We start from the raw sequence: 18988 nt of genomic DNA, 5'->3' as shown, positions 1-18988 counted from the left end.
CATTTTCAACTCAAACACTCACTTCCCTAGCCTAAAACAATCTCATCAATACACAGCACTTAAGACCATAAAAACCTACTTCGACATCCTGGATTCCACTGGTAAACAGGAATGCCGACGCCGGACTCACGCCGGGTATTACATTCTCCCCTCCTTAAGAACATTCGTCCTCGGAATGTTCCTAAAACACATTAAAAAAACAAAACACAAGGAGGAAACTAACCTCAAAACAAATATGGATACTGCTGGAGCATAGACTCCCGCGTTCTCCCAGGTGCACTCTTCTACATTATGGTGGTTCCATAAAACTTTCACCATCGGAATCACTTTGTTTCTTAGCTGTCTGATCTGCGTGTCCAGAATCCGCACTGGCTGCTCTATATAGGTTGAGATCTGTATGAATCTCCACCTCAGGCTCACTCAGAACCTGATTCGGATCTGACACAAAACTGTCGTAGCATAGAAACATGAAATACCGGGTGAATCCTCTCCATAGAAGCAGGTAAATCCAGCTTATACGACACATTTCCGATCCTCTGCAACACCTCAAAGGGTCCCAATGTACCGTGGAGCTAATTACCTTTTCTCCCAAACGAACCACTCCTTTCATTGGAGACACTTTTAGCAATACCCAATTAACCCTCCTGAAAACTCCAACTGCTTTCTACGAACGTCTGCATAACTTTTCTGTCTACTCTGAGCTGTTCTGATTCTCTCTCTGATTGATGGGCACCATTCTACTGGTAATGTCTACTAACTCTGGCCCTGCAAGAGCCTTTCTCTCCTACCTCTTCCCAGCAAACACGGGGATCTGCACTTCCTCCCATAAAGGCTTCATAAGGAGCCATTCCAATGCTAGCATGATGATGTTATTGTAAGCAAACTCCACCAAAGGTAGATTGCTGCCTCCAAGAACCGCCAAAGTCTAACACACTAGGCGAAGCATATCCTCTATGGTCTGGATTGGTCCTTTCTGACTGTCCATCAGTCTGTGGGTGGAAAGCAGTACTAAAATCCAATCTCGTGCCCATCGCACTTTGCAGACTTCGCCAAAAGCGAGAAGTAAACTGAGGTCCTCTGTCTGAAACTATAGACACTGGAACTCCATGTAATCTTCACTATCTCATCCAGATAGACCTGTGCCAACTTATCCACAGAATATAGCTCTCGTACTGGAAGAAAATGAGCAGATTTCGTTGAGTCTGTCCACAATCACCCATATCGAGTCTATCCTGTTGACGATGCTACTGGTTAAACCCACTACAAAATCCATGGCTATGTTCTCCCATTTCCACTCTGGAATCGGTAATGGGTTAAGCATTCCTGCTGGTTTCTGATGCTCTAATTTCACCCTCTGACAAACCTCACAGGCTGTCACAAACTTGCGCCACTTTTTTTCATGGCTGGCCACCAATAACCCTTTTTCAGGTCCTGATACATCTTGGTAGCTCCTGGGTGAATACTATACTTCGCATTATGAGCTTCCCTCATAATTTTCCTTCACACTACCTCTATCTGGTACACAAAGTCGACTTCCATAGCGAAGGATCCCTTTGCTGTCAAATCTAAACTCTGCACTATTGCCTGACTGAACAGTCCTGGCAATTTTCATCAACTCAGGGTCCTCATGCTGTCTCTGAGCTATCTGCTCCAGAAACACAGGTGTCACTTTCATCTGTGCTATTCAACGCACTGTACCAGACAACTCTAGCTGTAATCCCTCGCAAAGAGCTTATAAAGTTCCATCACAACTGGTCTCCGCTCTACTGCTATATGGGATAAACTGCCTAGTGACTTCCGGCTTAGGGCGTCTGCGACAACATTCGCCTTACCCGGGTGATTACTGGATCTTACAATCATAATCACTGAGCAATTCGACCATCTTCTCTCGCCGCAAATTCAGCTCTCTCTGACTTAAGATGTACTGTAAACTCTTGTGATCAGTGAAAATCTCGCATTTAACCCCGTAGAGGTAATGCCGCCACATCTTAAGTGCAAAGATAACTGCTGCCATCTCGAGGTCATGGGTAGGGTAATTCAACTCGTGCTTCTTCAACTGTCTAGAAGCATAAGCGATTACTCTATCACTCTGCATCAATACACAACCCAATCCCACTCGAGATGCATCACAGAACACTGTGAAATCCTCATGACTGACAGGCAGAGCTAACACTGGTGCTGTTGTCAATCTCCTCTTGAGCTCCTCAAAGCTCTCTTCACACTGGTCTGACCAGATAAACTTCTGGTTCTTTTGCGTCAATTTGGTCATAGGAGTTGCTATCTTGAGAAGTTCTGAACGAACCTCCTGTAGTAACCTGCCAGTCCCAGAAAGCTTTTAATCTCAGTCACTGTCGTGGGTCTGGGCCAGTTAGCTACAGCCTCTATCTTCTTGGGATCTACCTCAATACCCTCTGCTGATACTAACATGTCCCAAGAAGAAATACTCCTCAACCAAAACTCACACTTCGAGAACTTAGCATATAAACCATGTTCTCTCAGTGTCTGCAAAACAACCTTCAGATGCTGGGCATGCTCCTCTGCATCTCTGGAATACACTAAGATATCATCGATAAACACAATGACAAAGTGATCCAGAAACTCACTGAATACCCTGTTCATGAGATCCATAAATGCTGCAGGGGCGTTAGTCAACCCGAACGGCATCACTAAGAACTCATAATGCCCATATCTGGTCCGGAAAGCTGTCTTAGGCACATCTGCCTCTCTGACTCTCAACTGATGATACCCAGATCTCAGATCTATTTTCGAGAAACAACCTGCTCCAGCTAGCTGGTCAAATAGATCATCAATCCGAGGTAAGGGATACCTATTCTTGATAGTGACCTTGTTCAACTGTCTATAGTCGATACAAAGTCTAAGGGATCCATCCTTCTTTCTGACAAAGAGCACTGGCGCACCCCAAGGTGAGGTACTAGGGCGGATGAAACCCTTATCTACCAAGTCCTGCAACTGTGTTTTCAACTCTGTTAACTCAGCTGGCGCCATCCTGTAGGGAGTAATAGAGATAGGTCTAGTACCTGGCAGTAATTCAATTTCAAACCCTATTTCCCTATCAGGTGGTAGTCCTGGCAAATCGTCTGGGAACACATCGAGAAACTCTCGGACTACTGGTACTGTGGCTGGTTCCCTAACCTGACTGTCTAGCTCTCTCACATGAGCTAGAAACCCCTGACAACCCCTCCTAAGCAAACGACGAGCCTGAAGGGCTGAAATCATACCTCTGAGTGTACCTCTCCTGTCTCCTCTGAAGACACACTCTGACCCATCCTGGTCTCTGAGACTCACTAGCTTTTCTCGACAGTCCAATGTAGCACCATATGCAGATAGCCAATCCATCCCTAGAATGACATTAAAATCTGTCAAATCTAGAACCACAAGGTCAGCTGGAAGGCATCTACCCTCTATGAATACTGGACTGAAACGACAGACTAACGCTGCCACTGATGGGTCACATCTAGGTCCACTGACCCAGAGAGGATACTCTAACTCAGAACTGATCAAACCCAACCGCTCTATGGCTCTCGAAGCAATAAAGGAATGAGAAGCACCGGGGTCCATCAAAGCATACACATCTGAACACCCAATGATGAGAGTACCTGACACCACTGTGTTCGACGTGTTAGCCTCCTCCTGTGTCACCGTGAAAATCCGTGCTGGGGCTATCGGATTTCCACCTCGGGAACCTGCTGCTGAAGTAGAGGCTACCCCTCTCCCTCTACCTCTGCCACTCGTCTGAGGCATGACTGGAGCTACTGGCCGTACAACTGGCTGTACCACACTGCCTGAACTCATCTGCTGGGATGGTGCAAAAGTCATCTGCGGACAATCCCGAGCAATATGCCCTTCCTGTCCACATCGAAAACAAGCTGAAGATCCCAACCGACAAACTCCTCCATGTGGTTTTCCGCATCGTCTGCAGACTGGAGCTGTGCCAGAGCTTGAGCCACTACCTATTCCCAGACCTGACTTGACTTTATTCCAGAACCCTTTCCTTGTTCCTCTCGCTCTATCCCATCTCTTACTGCCTGTAGAACCTGAACTGGGGGCCTTAGAACCCGAAGCCTGTGCCATTGACTGTTTCTGAATCTTGGCACTAGCTTCCATTTTCCTGGCTGCGTCTACTATCGAGTGAAAACTCTCCTTCTCAGCTGGAAGGATCAAAGAAGCATACCTAGGATGAAGTCTCATGGTATATCTCCTTGCCTTCTTCTGATCAGTATCATAGGCTTGACCCACGTACTGAAGCAGATCTAAGAACTTATCTGTGAACTCATCAACAGTCATCTCCTCTGTTTGTCTCAGCTGTTCAAACTCAATTATCTTCATCTCCCTTGAACTGTCAGGAAAAGCCCACCCTGCAAACTCATTAGCGAACTCTCCCCATGACATACTGTCCATTCTAGGCTCCACATAATTTTTAAACCATTCTCTGGCTTTCCTACATTTTAATGTGAAACTTGCCATCTCAATGGCTCTCCTATCATCTGCTCCCAATTCACTGGTGATCATCCTAACTGCTCTGAGGTAATCAAATGGATCATCTCCTGTGTTGTATTTAGGAGCATCCAATTTCAAGTACTCCGTCATTTGGACTTTACCTCCAGATGAGCTAGGTTCATGTCTGTCAACAACAGGGGCTACTGGTTCTGGTGGTAGTACTGGTTCATTTGGTTCATTTGGCTCTAGGTGTACTGCACTTGGATGAATAGGGGAAGATGGATACATAGGATATGGTGGATATGATGGGTAATAGTGAGGGTATGGCATATATGGCATGTATGTAGGATATGGGTCAAAGCGAGAGTACTCCGACATCCCCTCCATCGGATACTCTGGCTCCTGAAACAAGGATGGATAGCCAAAATCTGAGGCCTGAGCACCTCCCTGCGACTCTCCCATACCTTCCTCAAAACTGCCTATACCCATACTGTCATCTCTAGACTGATCAAACTCCATAGCTTCCCTCCTTTCCTCTGATCTTCCTCCCCTCACTGTACCTCTTCTGCTCTCGTCGACAGACCTTCTAGGGTCTATTGACATACCTTCCCTGCTAGATCTCTGAGACCTTGCCCTTGGCAATGCAGGAGGACGAGCAGCTGGTCTCTCATTCTCTGGTGGGACTCCAGTCAATCGAGCTGATCGACGAGTTCCTCGCATCTTTATTCTGAAAACACACATATAACATACTACTTTAGCACATAAACAACACATAACAATAAGGCACATGCATAACTCATGGCATATCACAGATAGGACGCAAGACCCTATCCTAGTGGACATGATTTCCTATTGTGCTTGACCACTGCTAACCTGTCTGAGCCCAACACTGTCTCTATAGGTCCGATCATGTGAACCTAGGGCTCTGATACCAATCTGTAACGACCCCAAAAAGGACCGTCACCGGCGCTAGGATTCAGGTCGGCTTAAGGCCGCCAGAACCCGTAGCAAGCCTGCTATACTCTCTGTGTACCTGTAACCTCATATATGATCATACATTTTCAGTGAAAATAAAACTCTTTTCTGAACCAAGGCTTAACCTGTGCATGCACTATCTCTGTACTCTGTACTCATGTACTCTGTATTCTGTATCCCTGACTAGAGCTTGCTCTAGATAGGTAATTCATACCTGTTAAGCCTGGTTTTCACATACAGGAAAACATATAACATATACAAATCATGTAAAAAACATACATTACTAGGTCTAGGTCAAGCAACAACTATTACATCTCTTTAATTTTACATGTCCACTCTAAGCTATTACAGATCTCTTCTCTCTTCCTGTACTCTGCTCGACTGTCCCTGTACACTGTACACTGAACCTGCAAAACTGGGGTTAAGGGAGTGGGATGAGCTCTATAGCCCAGTGAGTAGAACAGTAATACATCTCAGTAAAATATGATCTCATGGAATGCATCATATCACAGACAAGCCACATCAAGAGTAAACCTGTCACCACATAGTCCCAGTAACTCTGTGCCAGGGCGTAGAATCGAGCACCTGGTCTTCCTGTCATATATGTATATGTGTATATAACACCTGTAAACTTACCATTGCCAGGGCGTAGTCAAAGGCTCCTGGACTTTGCTATATACCTGCCAGGGCGTAGTCAAAGGCTCCTGGTCTTTGCTATACGTGCCAGGGCGTAGTCAAAGGCTCCTGGTCTTCCTGTCTGTGACTATTGGATCATTCAGCATTTACTCACATCATCAAATAACAATGCAATGCAACATATTCGTGAAGACTAATGCACTCAACCTATAGCATAAACATGATGCATGAGATATGCTAAAAGCAGTTTGTGATTCAATTAAAAGTCATAAGTTTAGTTCCACTCACCTCTGGCTCTGGACTGACTGACTCTGCAGGTTCTGAATCTCTGGAGCAGTACTCACTGCTGCTCTCTCTGGTTCCTCTGGTCTGTACCTATACAGATGGACTCAAATGAGGGACCAAACTAACGTATCAATACTTCTATTAAACTCCCCAAGAATCCCCTGAAACTCACTTAACTAGCCATGCAAAGCATGCAAAAGAAAAGCTGGACAGAACACTTTCGGCGGCAGGTTCGGCGGCCGAATGTCCTCTCCAGAGACGAAACTCAAGCACCTTCGGCGGCCGAATCTCAAGCTTCGGCGGCCGAACCCTTTCGGGGGCAAGTTTCGGGGGCCAAAACATACTCCAGAGACGAAAGTCTCTAACCTTCGGCGGCACCTTCGGCGGCCGAATCCCCCAAACAGAGCCGAACATGCACAACTCACGGGGGCAAGCTATGGCAGCCTAAGCCACCATGCAAGAGGTTCGGCGGCCGAATGGACTTTCGGCTGCCGAACCTGAGTTCCTCCAGAACTCAGTTTCAACGACAAACCATCTCCTTCTTTCCTTCAACTTCTCAAACCATGCAAACTTCACCTCCTCAACATACATATACTCAGGTATATGATCACAGGGGTCCAAGACTAGCTAATAACCCCAAACAACAAAACAAACATAACATATACACATGTATACATGCATAAAACATCAAAAACACCATTAAAAACCTAAGCATGCATCTCCTTCCTCCAATCCCCCTAAAACCTTCAGAAAACATATTCAAGAACATCACTTACCTCCTGTAGTAAAAAACTACACACTCTGAACAAGGGAAAACGGATCACCTCCTCTCACACTCTCAAACTCTCTCAAACTCACGTTTGATTCTCTCTCAACTCCCAATACCTTTGCAAGCACCTCAAACTGCTGTGAGAACAACCAAAAACATGTACAGATGAGTCATAAGAGACGTGGTCATTCCATGGCAAGAATCTGAGGCCAACACTTGTCAAAACAAACATGACTCAGCTCACTAGCCAACTCATCGTCGGCTGCCCAATCACAGGCAAGACCATGCAACCTTCGGAGGCCGAACTTCCCTTCGGAAGCCAAACACTTTCGGCGGCCGAACTTACTTTCGGCGGCCGAACTTGGCTCACCTGCCTTAGGTCATTTCAACTCAAACACTCACTTCCCTTAGCCTAAAACATCTCATCAAACACAGCACTTAAGACCATAAAACCTACTTCGACATCCTGGATTCCACTGGTAAACAGGAATGCCGACGCCGGACTCACGCCGGGTATTACACATATGATGAGTGCAGCCACTGTCAATGAGCCAGGAATCACTGCTGGTTTTAGCTGCACAACAAGTTGCAACAAAGAGCTTTGCCTCATCTTGCTCTTGACTTTCTACAGTTTGAGCTTGATATTCTTCTTGGCTTGGCTTTGACTTGCAAACTTTTTCAATGTGTCCAAATTTTTTACAAGACCTGCATTGAACACCAGGTTTGTACCAGCAAAATTTCTCCAAATGATTAGTTTGTTTGCAATTTGGACATGGAGGAAACTTCCCTTTCCTTTCTGCATTATTGCTGCTGTCACCTTCTTTTTTATTCCTTCTATCATTAAATTTTTTTTCTTTTGAGTTGAAATGAACTTTCTCTTTGCTTTTCATGACAAGAGCTGCCTCAGTATTGTCTTCCTGCCTCAAATTCCTTCTTTGTTTTGTTGCTTGTAGTGCATTAACAAGCTCTGCTAGTGAAATTTGTGTAAGATCCTTTGAGTCTTCAAGAGATGAAATTTTGGCTTCAAACCTCTCAGGAAGACTTACAAGAACCTTCTCTACAACTCTCTTGTCTGGAAGATCTTCACCAAGGACCCTGATCTGGTTCACAACCCTCAAAACTTTGTCAGAGAATTCCTTCACATTCTCTGTTTCTTTCATCTTCAAAGCTTCAAACTCTCTTCTTAGGTTCAAGACCTGCATTTGTCATGTTTTTTCACTGCCTTGAAACTCCTCTTTAAGTCTGTCCCAAGCTTCTTTTCCTGTTTCACATGCCATAATGCGTGTGAATATTGACTCAGACACAGCTGAGTGTATATAAGAGAGTGCTTTGAATTTCTTTGCCACTTCTTCAGCATGGTGCTTCATTTGTGTGACTGTGTGATTGGTCCTCAATGGAGGAGGATCAACTTCTGTTTCTACTGCTTCCCATAAATCTAAGGATCATCTTCTGTTTCTACTGCTTCCCATAAATCTAAGCCTTTCAACAAAGCTTTCATTCTCACAGCCCAAATTTGATAGTTGTCACCATTGAAGACTGGTGGTGAAAGTGCTCTAGCATTGCTTGAAGCCATTTTCTGTTTGAAACAGGTTTTTTTGTGGGGTTTTCTCACTTGTTTTCTCTCAATTCCACTGTCCCTCTAAGAACAAGAGAGCTCTGATACCAGTTGTTGGTTTTTGGACAAAGAAGTGAAGAAAAAAATCTAATTCATTGCTGTAACATTACAGATATTTAAATAAAAGCAAAAAGCTGCTAGTCACATATTAAAATACTGTAGCAGCAGTAACTTTCCCATACTTAGCTAGTATACTTTCACCTAAACAACACTTAGGCCATACTTCACCATGCCATGCTAAGATTACAAGTAAAGCAAAGATAATAAACAAAAAAAGGACATAATTTTCTGATACTTGCAGCAGCAAAAATGTCACTGCCATCTTCAGTTACCAAGCCAAGTTTGACTGGCATACACCTGGTTTGGGTGGTCCCAGTACCTTATGGCTTGTTTTCCTTCAAGTATTGAAGGAGTTCTATGAGGATGTGTGTGAATCCTTCTAACCCGATGCTGTTTGATTTTTGTTGGGTTTGGTTTATTGGCGAAGATAGTGGTTGTCCGGAACAATGCTGCTTGACATTTCGAGAGTTTGGGTTGGATTGGTTTTGGAAGGGTTTTATTTTTTTTTTTGGGATCAGGCCGTATGTTTTTGGTATCGTTCCTTGCTCTCTCTCTACTGTATCTGTCGCTAATTTTCTCCATAAAATATGAATAATGTTAAAAAACAAAAGAAGAACCAATGAATATAGCTTATGACTTTATCTGTCGCTAATTTTCACTCAGAAACAAACACACGAATTATACCCTAAACAAAATTCTTTAATGTATGGGAAGCAATTGTTTTTTGAATTTTATTCATTTTACTTGTCATTTCATCAGAAAGTGAAACATTAATATTACATATTTACAATTTTCTATATAGGAGCATATGATACAACGGCAGTCAAAGAGGGTGAAGCATGAAACTAAACATGCATTCATACACACAGCATTTCAAACATTCTTGTTTTCCTAAGGCTTCACTACTGAGTCCTCCTTGAAAGAATAAATCTCTCCCAATTTTACTTCAGAGAATGGCTTAGCCAATGGATGCCATTTATCCATTAGGTGGGAAGAAACTTGTTTCATGGTTGGCCGAGATTGAGGGTTGCCATTCAAGCATGCATGTGCTATTCGTGCAATATGTATTATTCCTTCTGCAGATTTGTTTTGAGGAGTTGGGAGGCGTTGATCAATCACATCCTTGAGTGGTGTATTTTCATCCATCAGCGAGGAGGAGGGGATTGAAAATGATGATGAAAGAGATGAAATGAAATCACCTGGATGTCTTCCCATTAGAATTTCAATTGTCACCACACCAAAACTGTAAACATCGCATTTTTCATTCACCATCATCGTGTAAGCTAGCTCTGCAAAAGCATCCAATCACACACTTTAGTTTGCAGGTTTTCAGTAGCATTGCAACTCATTGTGTAAATACAATGCAAAGTGATCATTTTTTTGATTAAAACCTATGCAAAAGTTGATTGCATTTATTGTTTAACTGTATTGATCGTTTATTGTAATAACTGTACTGATCTTAGTTTGTATGATTCTAGCCATTTGACAATTAAGTCTTCATGATAACATTAAAACAAGAAAGGGGAAAAAGAAAATTTGTTAAAGTTCATATACATAAATAGGTGAGCCGAAGAATGTACCTGGAGCTGAGTACCCGAATGTGACTGCAAATGAGGTCCAATTTGATGAGTCTGGCATCAAGATCCTAGCTGTTCCGAAATCAGAGACATGAGCCTCAAATTCTGAATCCAACAGAACATTGTTACTGGAAATGTCTCGATGGATGATTGAAGGAGAGCAGTCATGGTGCATGTAGGACAATGCATTAGCTATCCCCTTGACAACATTTAGCCTCCTAAACCAATTCAACTCCACTGCTTGTTCTTCATTGCTTAAAGTATTTTTTAAACTTCCTCTTTCTATGAATTCATAAACCAAAAATGAGCGTTTGGGATGTGAACAAAAACCATGCAACTTAACAATGTTTTGATGATGAATGTTCATCAACACACAAATCTCACTTTTAAACGCTTTGAAATCAGTTATCTCTCCATTTTGTGACTGGTGAAGCTTCTTTACAGCAACCGCTCGACCTGTTGGCAGGACAGCTTTGTAGACAATTCCATATCCTCCTTCCCCAATGCAATACTTGGAGTTGAAATCCTCTGTAGCCTTAACAATGTTTTCATATTGCATATCCTTATCACGACCCCATATTGCATAAATATCTTCACCACTTGGCTCCCCTTCCCCTGAGTTAGTTTCTCTGCTTCTAATTCTTTTGCGCAGAACCAAGAAACCCCCAACCAAGACACCAAGTAGAAACAGACTGCAAATGAGGGGAATGATAATAACAAGAACCAGTTTACTGTCCTTTTTTCTGATAGATTTGTTGATTGCAACTGAGACACATGCCTCTAGTCCAGTGTTATTGCCACACAGGTGTCTGTTGTTTTGAAATGCTTCAAATGAAGCCTCCTGAAAGGCTTTATTGTGGGGAATTGGTCCCTCTAACTCATTATGGGATATATTAACCACAGTCAGGCTTGATAAATAATCAAAAGTAGTTGGAATGGAACCTGACAACAAATTGTAAGAGAGGTTCAATAGCTCCATCCTTTGCAACTTTCCGAGTTGTGGTGGTATCTCTGCTGCTAACAAATTTTGACTAAGATCAAGGCTTTCAAGAGAGCCTAAATTTCCAAGCTCTACAGGAATACTCTCTGAGAGTTGGTTCTTGCTGAGATTCAAGAACAATAGCTTTGAGCAATCTCCAAGTTTTTTGGGAATTGGTCCACTTAGATTGTTAGCTGCCAAGTTAACACGCTCAAGGTCAGATAACAATCCAATTTCTTCAGGAATGCCACCTGAAAGTTCGTTATCATCGAGGGAAAGTTGGAACAAGCTTAACTTCCCCAATTCCTTTGGAATCATCCCTGCAAGGTGATTTGATGAGAGATCAAGCAAATGCAATTGAGCTGCCATTCCAATGTCAGCTGGTATTATCCCAGAAATATTATTATTCGAGATTTTCAGCGTTGACAAATTGCTGAAACCTTCCCATTTCCACGAAAGCTCACCGTAGAATCTGTTATCACTCAAATCCATGAAGTTCAACTCTGGGTACGTGCCAAAATCTTCAGATATATTTCCAGTGAGTTGGTTTGCCTCAAGATGGAGCCTCATTAACCTGCTACAATTTCTCATGCTTCTTGGGATGGGACCCGTGAAATCATTTCCATTAATAGCAAAAGACTTGAGACCTCCACCAATGCAAATGTCTTGCGGTAACTGGCCAGTGAATCTATTAGAATATATTATGAAAACTTCCAGAAGAGTGAAGTTGTTCATCTCTGAAGGGAGAGTTCCAGAAAGTTCATTCATTTCAAGAAAGAGTCTTGTGAGCTTTGTCAACTTGCCAATTTCTCTAGGTAAGGAATTGGAAAGTCGGTTATTAGTAACATAAAGATAAGATAATTCTGTTAAGTTTCCAATGGAAGCTGGAATTGGACCAGTGAGATTATTTTGTGACAAAGCAAGTTCTGTAAGTGAACTGAGCATGCCGATTTCTTCAGGTATGGAACCAGAAAGTTTGTTGCCATAAAGAGAAAGGACCCATAGATTTGTCAAATTTCCTATGGAAGTTGGGATTCTACCAGTGAGATTATTTACTGAAAAATCAATCGCAGTGGCAAATTTCAACATTCCAAGTTGCTGAGGTATGGTGCCTGAGAGTTGGTTCATATGAATGTAGAGAATTGGCAATGTTGTCAAATTCCCTATAGAAGCTGGTATTGTACCAGCGAGAAAATTGTTTGATAAATCAATATAAATGAGAGAATTCAACATCCCAATTTCTTGGGGGATGGAACCAGAGAATCCATTGACGGAAAAATCAAGGACGTTGAGCTTGGATAGATTGCCAATATGGGAAGGAATGTTCCCATGGAAAGAGTTATTACTAAGGTTAAGCTTGACAAGATTGGGAAATGATGGAAAGCTGAAACTCTGAAGCGTACCTTTCAAACCAGAATCTGTAAGGCTTATATTTGAGACGTTTCCTGCCTCATTGCAGTGTATACCAAACCAATTGCAAGGTCTGCCAGCAGTAGGACTCCAAGAAGACAGAAAAGATTGGCTATGATTATCAAGAGAAGCCTTCCATCTCAGAAGAGCATCTGCTTCTGTTACTTGAGATTGTACAGCAGCACTGGTTGATGAAGTAGCAAGAACATGAACAGAAAATACCATGAGAGGAATAAGATGGAAAAGGAGTGATGGAGGTAAGCAGAGTGATTTCTGTAGCTTGGAAGCCATGAACTGTGAGAATGGAAACATGGGTGAAAACAGAAAATGGGGATTGAGAGGCAATGGCTGAAGAAGATGCATTAAACAGCCTCAAATTTGGACTTCGTTGGGAATCTAATTAACATATCTTTATAATGGAAGTGTAGGCTTGTGTATATAGTGAAAGAGTCAAAAGGGGCATCGTAGATTTGTCTAATCAACATATCTTTATAATGGAAGTGTAGGCCCGTGTATTTAGTGAAAGAGTCAAAAGGGGCATCGTAGATTTGTGTTCGTAAGGACACCTATAAGCTGTTTGTCAAATTGGCTCTGAGGAAGGTGATATGACTAGAAATGTGTAAGCATTGGTGGTTGTAGATGGAGAGAGCTAGTGCTTGTCGTTTAGTTTGGACGGATATAGGAGGGCCAGTTTAAATAATGCTTGTCAATTCCACTAGCAAGTGCTTGTCGCTCTAGCTAGTGCTTTGCGAATCCTCCACTGTGGACGCGTCCCTAGATATTGGAGGATTCACAAAAGTCTATTTTCAGAGCTTCAGTGGGACAATGGAGAGAGCCGGTGCTTGTCGCTCACTGGGGACCAGTGTAAATAATGCCTCAACTCGGGACCCCGTATTTTATTTAAATCATTAGTCAAGTATCTTACTTTTTTAGACATGAAACCCCAAACCCCACCTCCTTGGAAGGAGGAGGCGTCCATAGTTACACTTGCGAATCCTCCAATGACATCCGATTGAAGCTCTGAAAATAGATTCAACTAATACTAGAATTTGAGACTTGATCCAAGATGCGGCATTTATGAAGGGAGACCAAAAGAAGAAAGAGTATATCAGAAACCAAAACTCAGCTACAGACTTGCCAATTCCACTACTAAAGATTACGAAGAGGGGGCATTGCTCCCACTATTGTTTCTAGCCTTAAGGGTCATAGATTCTAAAGAGTCGGCTACTAAATAGAGACGGTAGCTCGTATGCCCCAGAAATACCTACACTGAAAAACAAAGTGAACCTCTCCAAAAATACAAGCCGGGATGGCATAAGTCCGCAAGGAGAGTCAGCAGATAGCTATCGTTTTGAAGACAACTCCAAAAATGAGGATAACAAGTTAAAATTATCAAAAATTTACCTTTTTAGAATTAATTATGATTCTATTTATTTGAATATTTAATCACTTCAATTAATTCTCATAAATATTAGTATAAATATTATATACCGGATATTTTTATTTAATTCAGTTTAGTCCAATTTTTTTAAATAATAATAATATGTAAAAAAAAAAGTAAATAATTCGCTATGTCTAATAGTTATAAAAAAATTAGTTAATTAATGAATTATGAAACAAAATTGTAAATGGAAATTTATTTATCAATTCATTATCACAAAATAAAAACAGAAATATATTCTTATTAACTACAAATTGATAAATGAATAGCATAATTTAACTATCATTTTTATTAAGAGAGTGGTCGAATCATACGAAATATATATCTTTAACTATTTAATCAAATTAGACTCATTAAACTTTAAGCAGAAATAAACATTAAGTACGTTTTTAGTATAATATAAATGCATAAACGTACACAACTTAGTAAGGAACCCAGACAATGGCATCATCATTAAGGAAGTGGCAAATTGGAGGTCCTCCAGGCTTAACCTTGAGGACCTGGAAGGCATAGTGCTTTGGGCTCCAAGCTGAAGTATCTGTGTGGCAAACAACAATTGCTTTAGCCTTAGAGCCATCTTCACCCACCATTGAAATACTATAAACCTTTGTGAATTTGATGGTATGACAATAAAATACAGCATACACATATCTCTCCCTATGGCACACTATCTGCTCCTCTCCAACCATTATGATTCCCTTGAGAATTGTATACTCTTGAGACTCATTCTCTTCTTCTGCCTCATTCAAAACAGCTTCAACATTTTTTCCATACTTTCCAATGGCAAAATCAACCAATGATTCTAATGATGTTGCACAGTATTTGTCTTGTCCTCTAAGGTTTGGTGCTTCACATTCTTCAATGGTGATTTTCATGATTTCAGCTTCTTTTGATCTGGGGTTTATTGAGAAATGGTTTAAAATTTCTGATAGCTTGTTGGTTGAAAAGGGTATGGATTCTGCAATTTCACGGGGCAGGAAATTTGACCCATTTGTAGATTTAGTGAAGGCGAGCTTCATCTTTTTTCCAGGAAGGAGATCATCCTGTAAGAAAAATATAGTAGTTGTATTACTGGGTATAGAATTTTGGTTAGATATTTTTGTCATTTTTTCCCAGTAACTAATTTCATAGCATATCCTTGCTCCAACAGCATCCTCCGAGAAAGAATAAGTGATTTTCTTTCTTTCATCTGCTGAAAATACAATTGCAAATCAACAGGAAGAGAGTACTTTAATTTAAAAAAAAAGAAAAATGGAAAAGAATGAATCAAGCTTATTTGCTCTAAGTGGAAAAGGGAACCTGCAGGCTTTAAAAGATCCTGTAGAGCTTTTGGCAAGGGAGTGTTTGGTAACTTGGATCTCCAATACACCTCTGCTGGTAGGAGGGAAGAATTAATTCCTTCTAAAACAAGCAATAAAGCAAAGAGGGGAAATAGATGAAACTCCATGTAAAGTTTGGTATACAGGGGAAACTAAATCAATTGAAATTGAGAATGTGGGATATAAAAGCACAATAATACTAGCAATTTTCCTTTTTTATTTTATTTTATTTTTACCATTTATTTAGCATGATTAATTTTGAAAAAAAAAATCAAATGAATCTTATAAAATTATATGAAATTTTAATTTTATTTTAAAATGAAATTTTTTAATTAAAAAAACTAAAATTTTACATTTTAAATAAAAAAATTAATATAAAAAATTAACGGAATTAAATTTTTTTGAAATATTTAATAATCAACGAATGGTTTAATGTATCAAATCTTATTTCAACGGTAATTGATTTGATTGTGATGTGTGGCAGTGACTTCAATGGTCTAGGTGCTTGATAAAATAAATAATTAAGATTTTCTTCCCTTGACGAAGGAAATAACTTGAATTTTGTAGAGGGAATTATGATTTGATTAGTTGGTAACCGCAAATTTTCAAAGCAACTTTTACACTTTGGATAGGGAAAGGCAGGAAAAAAAAATCATAATAAATAGAAAATTTCTAGCTTAATGGATTGAACCAATGGTATTGCAAGTTTTTTTATATTGTAAGGCTATTTTCCTATCTCCAATCTCCATATTAGACTCATAAAACAAACATTTTGAATTTTATGCTTTGAAGGAGACTTTTGAGCTTTGATCGGATAAATTATTCAATAAATTAGCTTGTAATGATGCGAATATTAATTTATAAAAATTTAATATTGTTTATGATATCTGAAATCCAGAGAAATAGAGTTTTACAGTGGGTTCTGTAAAACTGAAAAAAGTTTAAACATAGAGAAGAGTATTACTCCTTTTATATGTTTTCTTTTATCTGCTAGTGACGTGCTAACAGAACGTATATCATTAGACCACCTGTCCCTGCTACGTTGATACGGACGTACGAGGGAATCAGATCTCTGCCCCATGCGTAACGGCCTCTGATTCTCTCTGTGCGCGTGTAGATGAGTCCACAAGGCAGATGGATGAATTTTCCTTCCGGTTCCGGGCTGGGCCGGAAGATAGGAACAAAACTGGACCCAAAGGGGTTCGGCCCGAGGAGCAGTGAAGGCGAGGCCGGCCTGGTTGAGAAATTTAGAGGGGCCCGGTATCAAGACTCGAATGGGTCTAACCAGTTAGTGCAGAAAATGTGTGGGCTTTCGAATGATGAGCCGTTATCGTGGGTTTGGCCCCTGACCGGGTGGGAAAATACAGCGATCATCAATTTATTTTTTTTAAATTATAATAATATATAAATTGAACATTATAATCTTTTATTTTATTTTTAAAAAATATCTCAAAATATTTCTAAATATTTAATAAAATTTAATATATTTAAAAAAATATAATAAAAAAATTATATTTCTTAATATATATAAAAAATATAAAATAAATGAAATATTATTTTAATATATATATGAATGATGACAGATAAACCTAGTAAAGATAATATGCCTCTATTTTTATGATCTAATAGTCTCTTTTATGTTTATATAAGGATTAATTAAAAAAAAAAAAAAAAACTTGTGGTTTAACGCAATTTTTCAAATTAGGATATGAGATTAGTTTATTATAATAAACTTTAACATATTATAATTTTAATTAATTACTTAATTTATTAGTTAAAATCGTAACTATAATGTTAAAATTTTAATTTTATTGGCCAAGAAAAAAATTGAAGATATAAAGATAAATTTACGCAAACATTTATTTTTCTTTTCTAATAGGTCATATATGAAAGATATATTTTTTATTTTTTTTTTACATTTTTTATTTTTAAATTTTAATATTATTATTCATTTTATTAATAATTTTGAAAATTAAAAATATCCGCACAACTCATGGATCATTGCCTACTTCCATTATTATTTTGGCTGCATCAAGGAAGTGACAAATTACTATATCTTATTTAATGTTTTTTTAGTAATTTTAATAATAAATATACTCATAAATTATTTGTTACTCAAATATTTCACCTATTTAGTAATCACTTTTAAATATTTTAACTAAAACAATTATTTAAAATTTTAATATTTATAAATTTTAAATAATTTATAATCATTTAGTATTTATAAGATAATCTTCATAAATTAAGCTAAATATTTTCTAAACTTCTTTTAATGCAGGTTTTATACAAAAATATATAGCTGAAAATTGTATTGCTCGAAAATGATATGGTTTCAACAATTTTTCTCCTACCCTCTATTGTAAAATTTTTATTATCTTAAGCTGTTTTAAATATTTTTTGACGCAGTGTAAAAGTATTCAAAAGTAAATTCTATGTAAACTTAGAGAAAAATGTATAATTCTGAATAGAAAATAAGTTTTTTCATAAAATATAACACTAGTTTTAAATAGATGTACAAAAAAAAATCTCAAAATATTGACAAAAAAGATTTCAAAAGCCATTTTGAAACCCTAAATAATGTTCTTAGGCCTTGTGACGGGTTGTACGAAGCCAAAGACAGGTAATAAATGTATATCTCTGAACGAACTTTCAGAATTGATTTTGACATGCATAATAAAAGTTATGGGCAAAATGTTTTTTTATTGCTTAAGGGTCACGTTTGGGCCGGTCTGTCCGAACTAAATATTACGACCCATCTCGTCCCCATTTCTCCTCCACTGGGAAAGAACTCGTCCTCAAGTGGAGCGGAAGATTGGAATACAGAGGAGTATCAGAGTCATAGTATTTGGATATGTTCGTCACATTAAATGTCTTGAAAATATCCATAGTGTCAGGAAGATTTATTATATAAACATTGTCATTGATGCGCCTAAGTACTGAATAGGGTCTATACTTTTTGGGTTGCAGCTTGCTGAATGTACCAACTAAGAACCTCTACTTGTGCAAGAACTTCATCACTGCATCTCCAACTTGGAAGACTTCTTCTCACCTATGCTTATCTGCAACTTGCTTGTACTTTGAGCTTGCTTGCTCCAATTTCTACTTGACTTCTTTATGCACATCCACAATCTGCTCTGCTATGTCTTTGCTGGAACACTAGCATCTGCACCTTTTGGCAACTTAATCAAATCTAATGTTTGTTGTGGTATCTTGGTGTAGACAACAGAAAAAGGTGAACAACCAATAGCACTATGGAGTGCACTGTTATAAGCAAATTTAGCTTGAGGAAGAACAAGATCACATTGCTTCAGTTTATCCCCACAAAGATTGTGAATCAGGTTGCCAAGGGTTCGGTTGACTACTTCTATTTGGCCGTCAATCTACAGGTGAGCAGTACTGCTGAATTGCAAAGAGAAATCAAATAGTTTCTACAGTGTCCTCCAAAAACAGCTAAGGAACTTCCT

The 18988-nt window shown here is 39.4% G+C and overlaps 2 protein-coding genes across 4 annotated transcripts; both read right to left on the bottom strand.

The window, feature by feature from the left end:
- Positions 1-9599: 9599 nt before the first annotated feature.
- On the bottom strand, positions 9600-13731 carry LOC110611619 (MDIS1-interacting receptor like kinase 2). 2 transcript variants are annotated; one of them, XM_021752010.2, is made up of 3 exons: positions 10760-13731; positions 10379-10657; positions 9600-10087 (listed from the first exon to the last, which is right to left on the bottom strand). In XM_021752010.2, the coding sequence occupies exons 1-3, from the start codon at positions 13125-13127 to the stop codon at positions 9690-9692; spliced, it is 3045 nt and encodes a 1014-aa protein (XP_021607702.2). In that variant the 5' UTR covers positions 13128-13731; the 3' UTR covers positions 9600-9689. The 2 variants fall into 2 exon arrangements, with proteins under 2 accessions (XP_021607702.2, XP_043810516.1); XM_043954581.1 differs by having other exon boundaries at positions 10379-13727.
- Positions 13732-14513: 782 nt separating this feature from the next.
- On the bottom strand, positions 14514-15668 carry LOC122723377 (BURP domain protein RD22-like). Of its 2 annotated transcripts, none has more exons than XM_043955504.1 (2): positions 15505-15668; positions 14514-15397 (listed from the first exon to the last, which is right to left on the bottom strand). In XM_043955504.1, the coding sequence occupies exons 1-2, from the start codon at positions 15650-15652 to the stop codon at positions 14628-14630; spliced, it is 918 nt and encodes a 305-aa protein (XP_043811439.1). In that variant the 5' UTR covers positions 15653-15668; the 3' UTR covers positions 14514-14627. The 2 variants fall into 2 exon arrangements, with proteins under 2 accessions (XP_043811439.1, XP_043811440.1); XM_043955505.1 differs by having other exon boundaries at positions 14514-15394.
- Positions 15669-18988: the final 3320 nt, after the last annotated feature.

The sequence above is a fragment of the Manihot esculenta genome, chromosome 3, assembly GCF_001659605.2.
Source record: "Manihot esculenta cultivar AM560-2 chromosome 3, M.esculenta_v8, whole genome shotgun sequence".
In the NCBI taxonomy this organism is placed as follows: domain Eukaryota; kingdom Viridiplantae; phylum Streptophyta; class Magnoliopsida; order Malpighiales; family Euphorbiaceae; genus Manihot; species Manihot esculenta.
This window is presented reverse-complemented; position numbering and strand designations above follow the sequence as displayed.

What these genes read in the sequence shown, in the direction of transcription:
- LOC110611619 (XM_043954581.1), bottom strand. Translation starts at nt 13,127, where the DNA reads ATGCATCTTCTTCAGCCATTGCCTCTCAATCCCCATTTTCTGTTTTCA. An exon ending in ATTCGGGTACTCAGCTCCAG is followed by an intron (nt 10,088 to 10,378) that starts GTACATTCTTCG and finishes ATGCTTTTGCAG; the next exon opens with AGCTAGCTTACACGATGATG.
- LOC122723377 (XM_043955504.1), bottom strand. Translation starts at nt 15,652, where the DNA reads ATGGAGTTTCATCTATTTCCCCTCTTTGCTTTATTGCTTGTTTTAGAA. An exon ending in GGATCTTTTAAAGCCTGCAG is followed by an intron (nt 15,398 to 15,504) that starts GTTCCCTTTTCC and finishes TTGTATTTTCAG; the next exon opens with CAGATGAAAGAAAGAAAATC.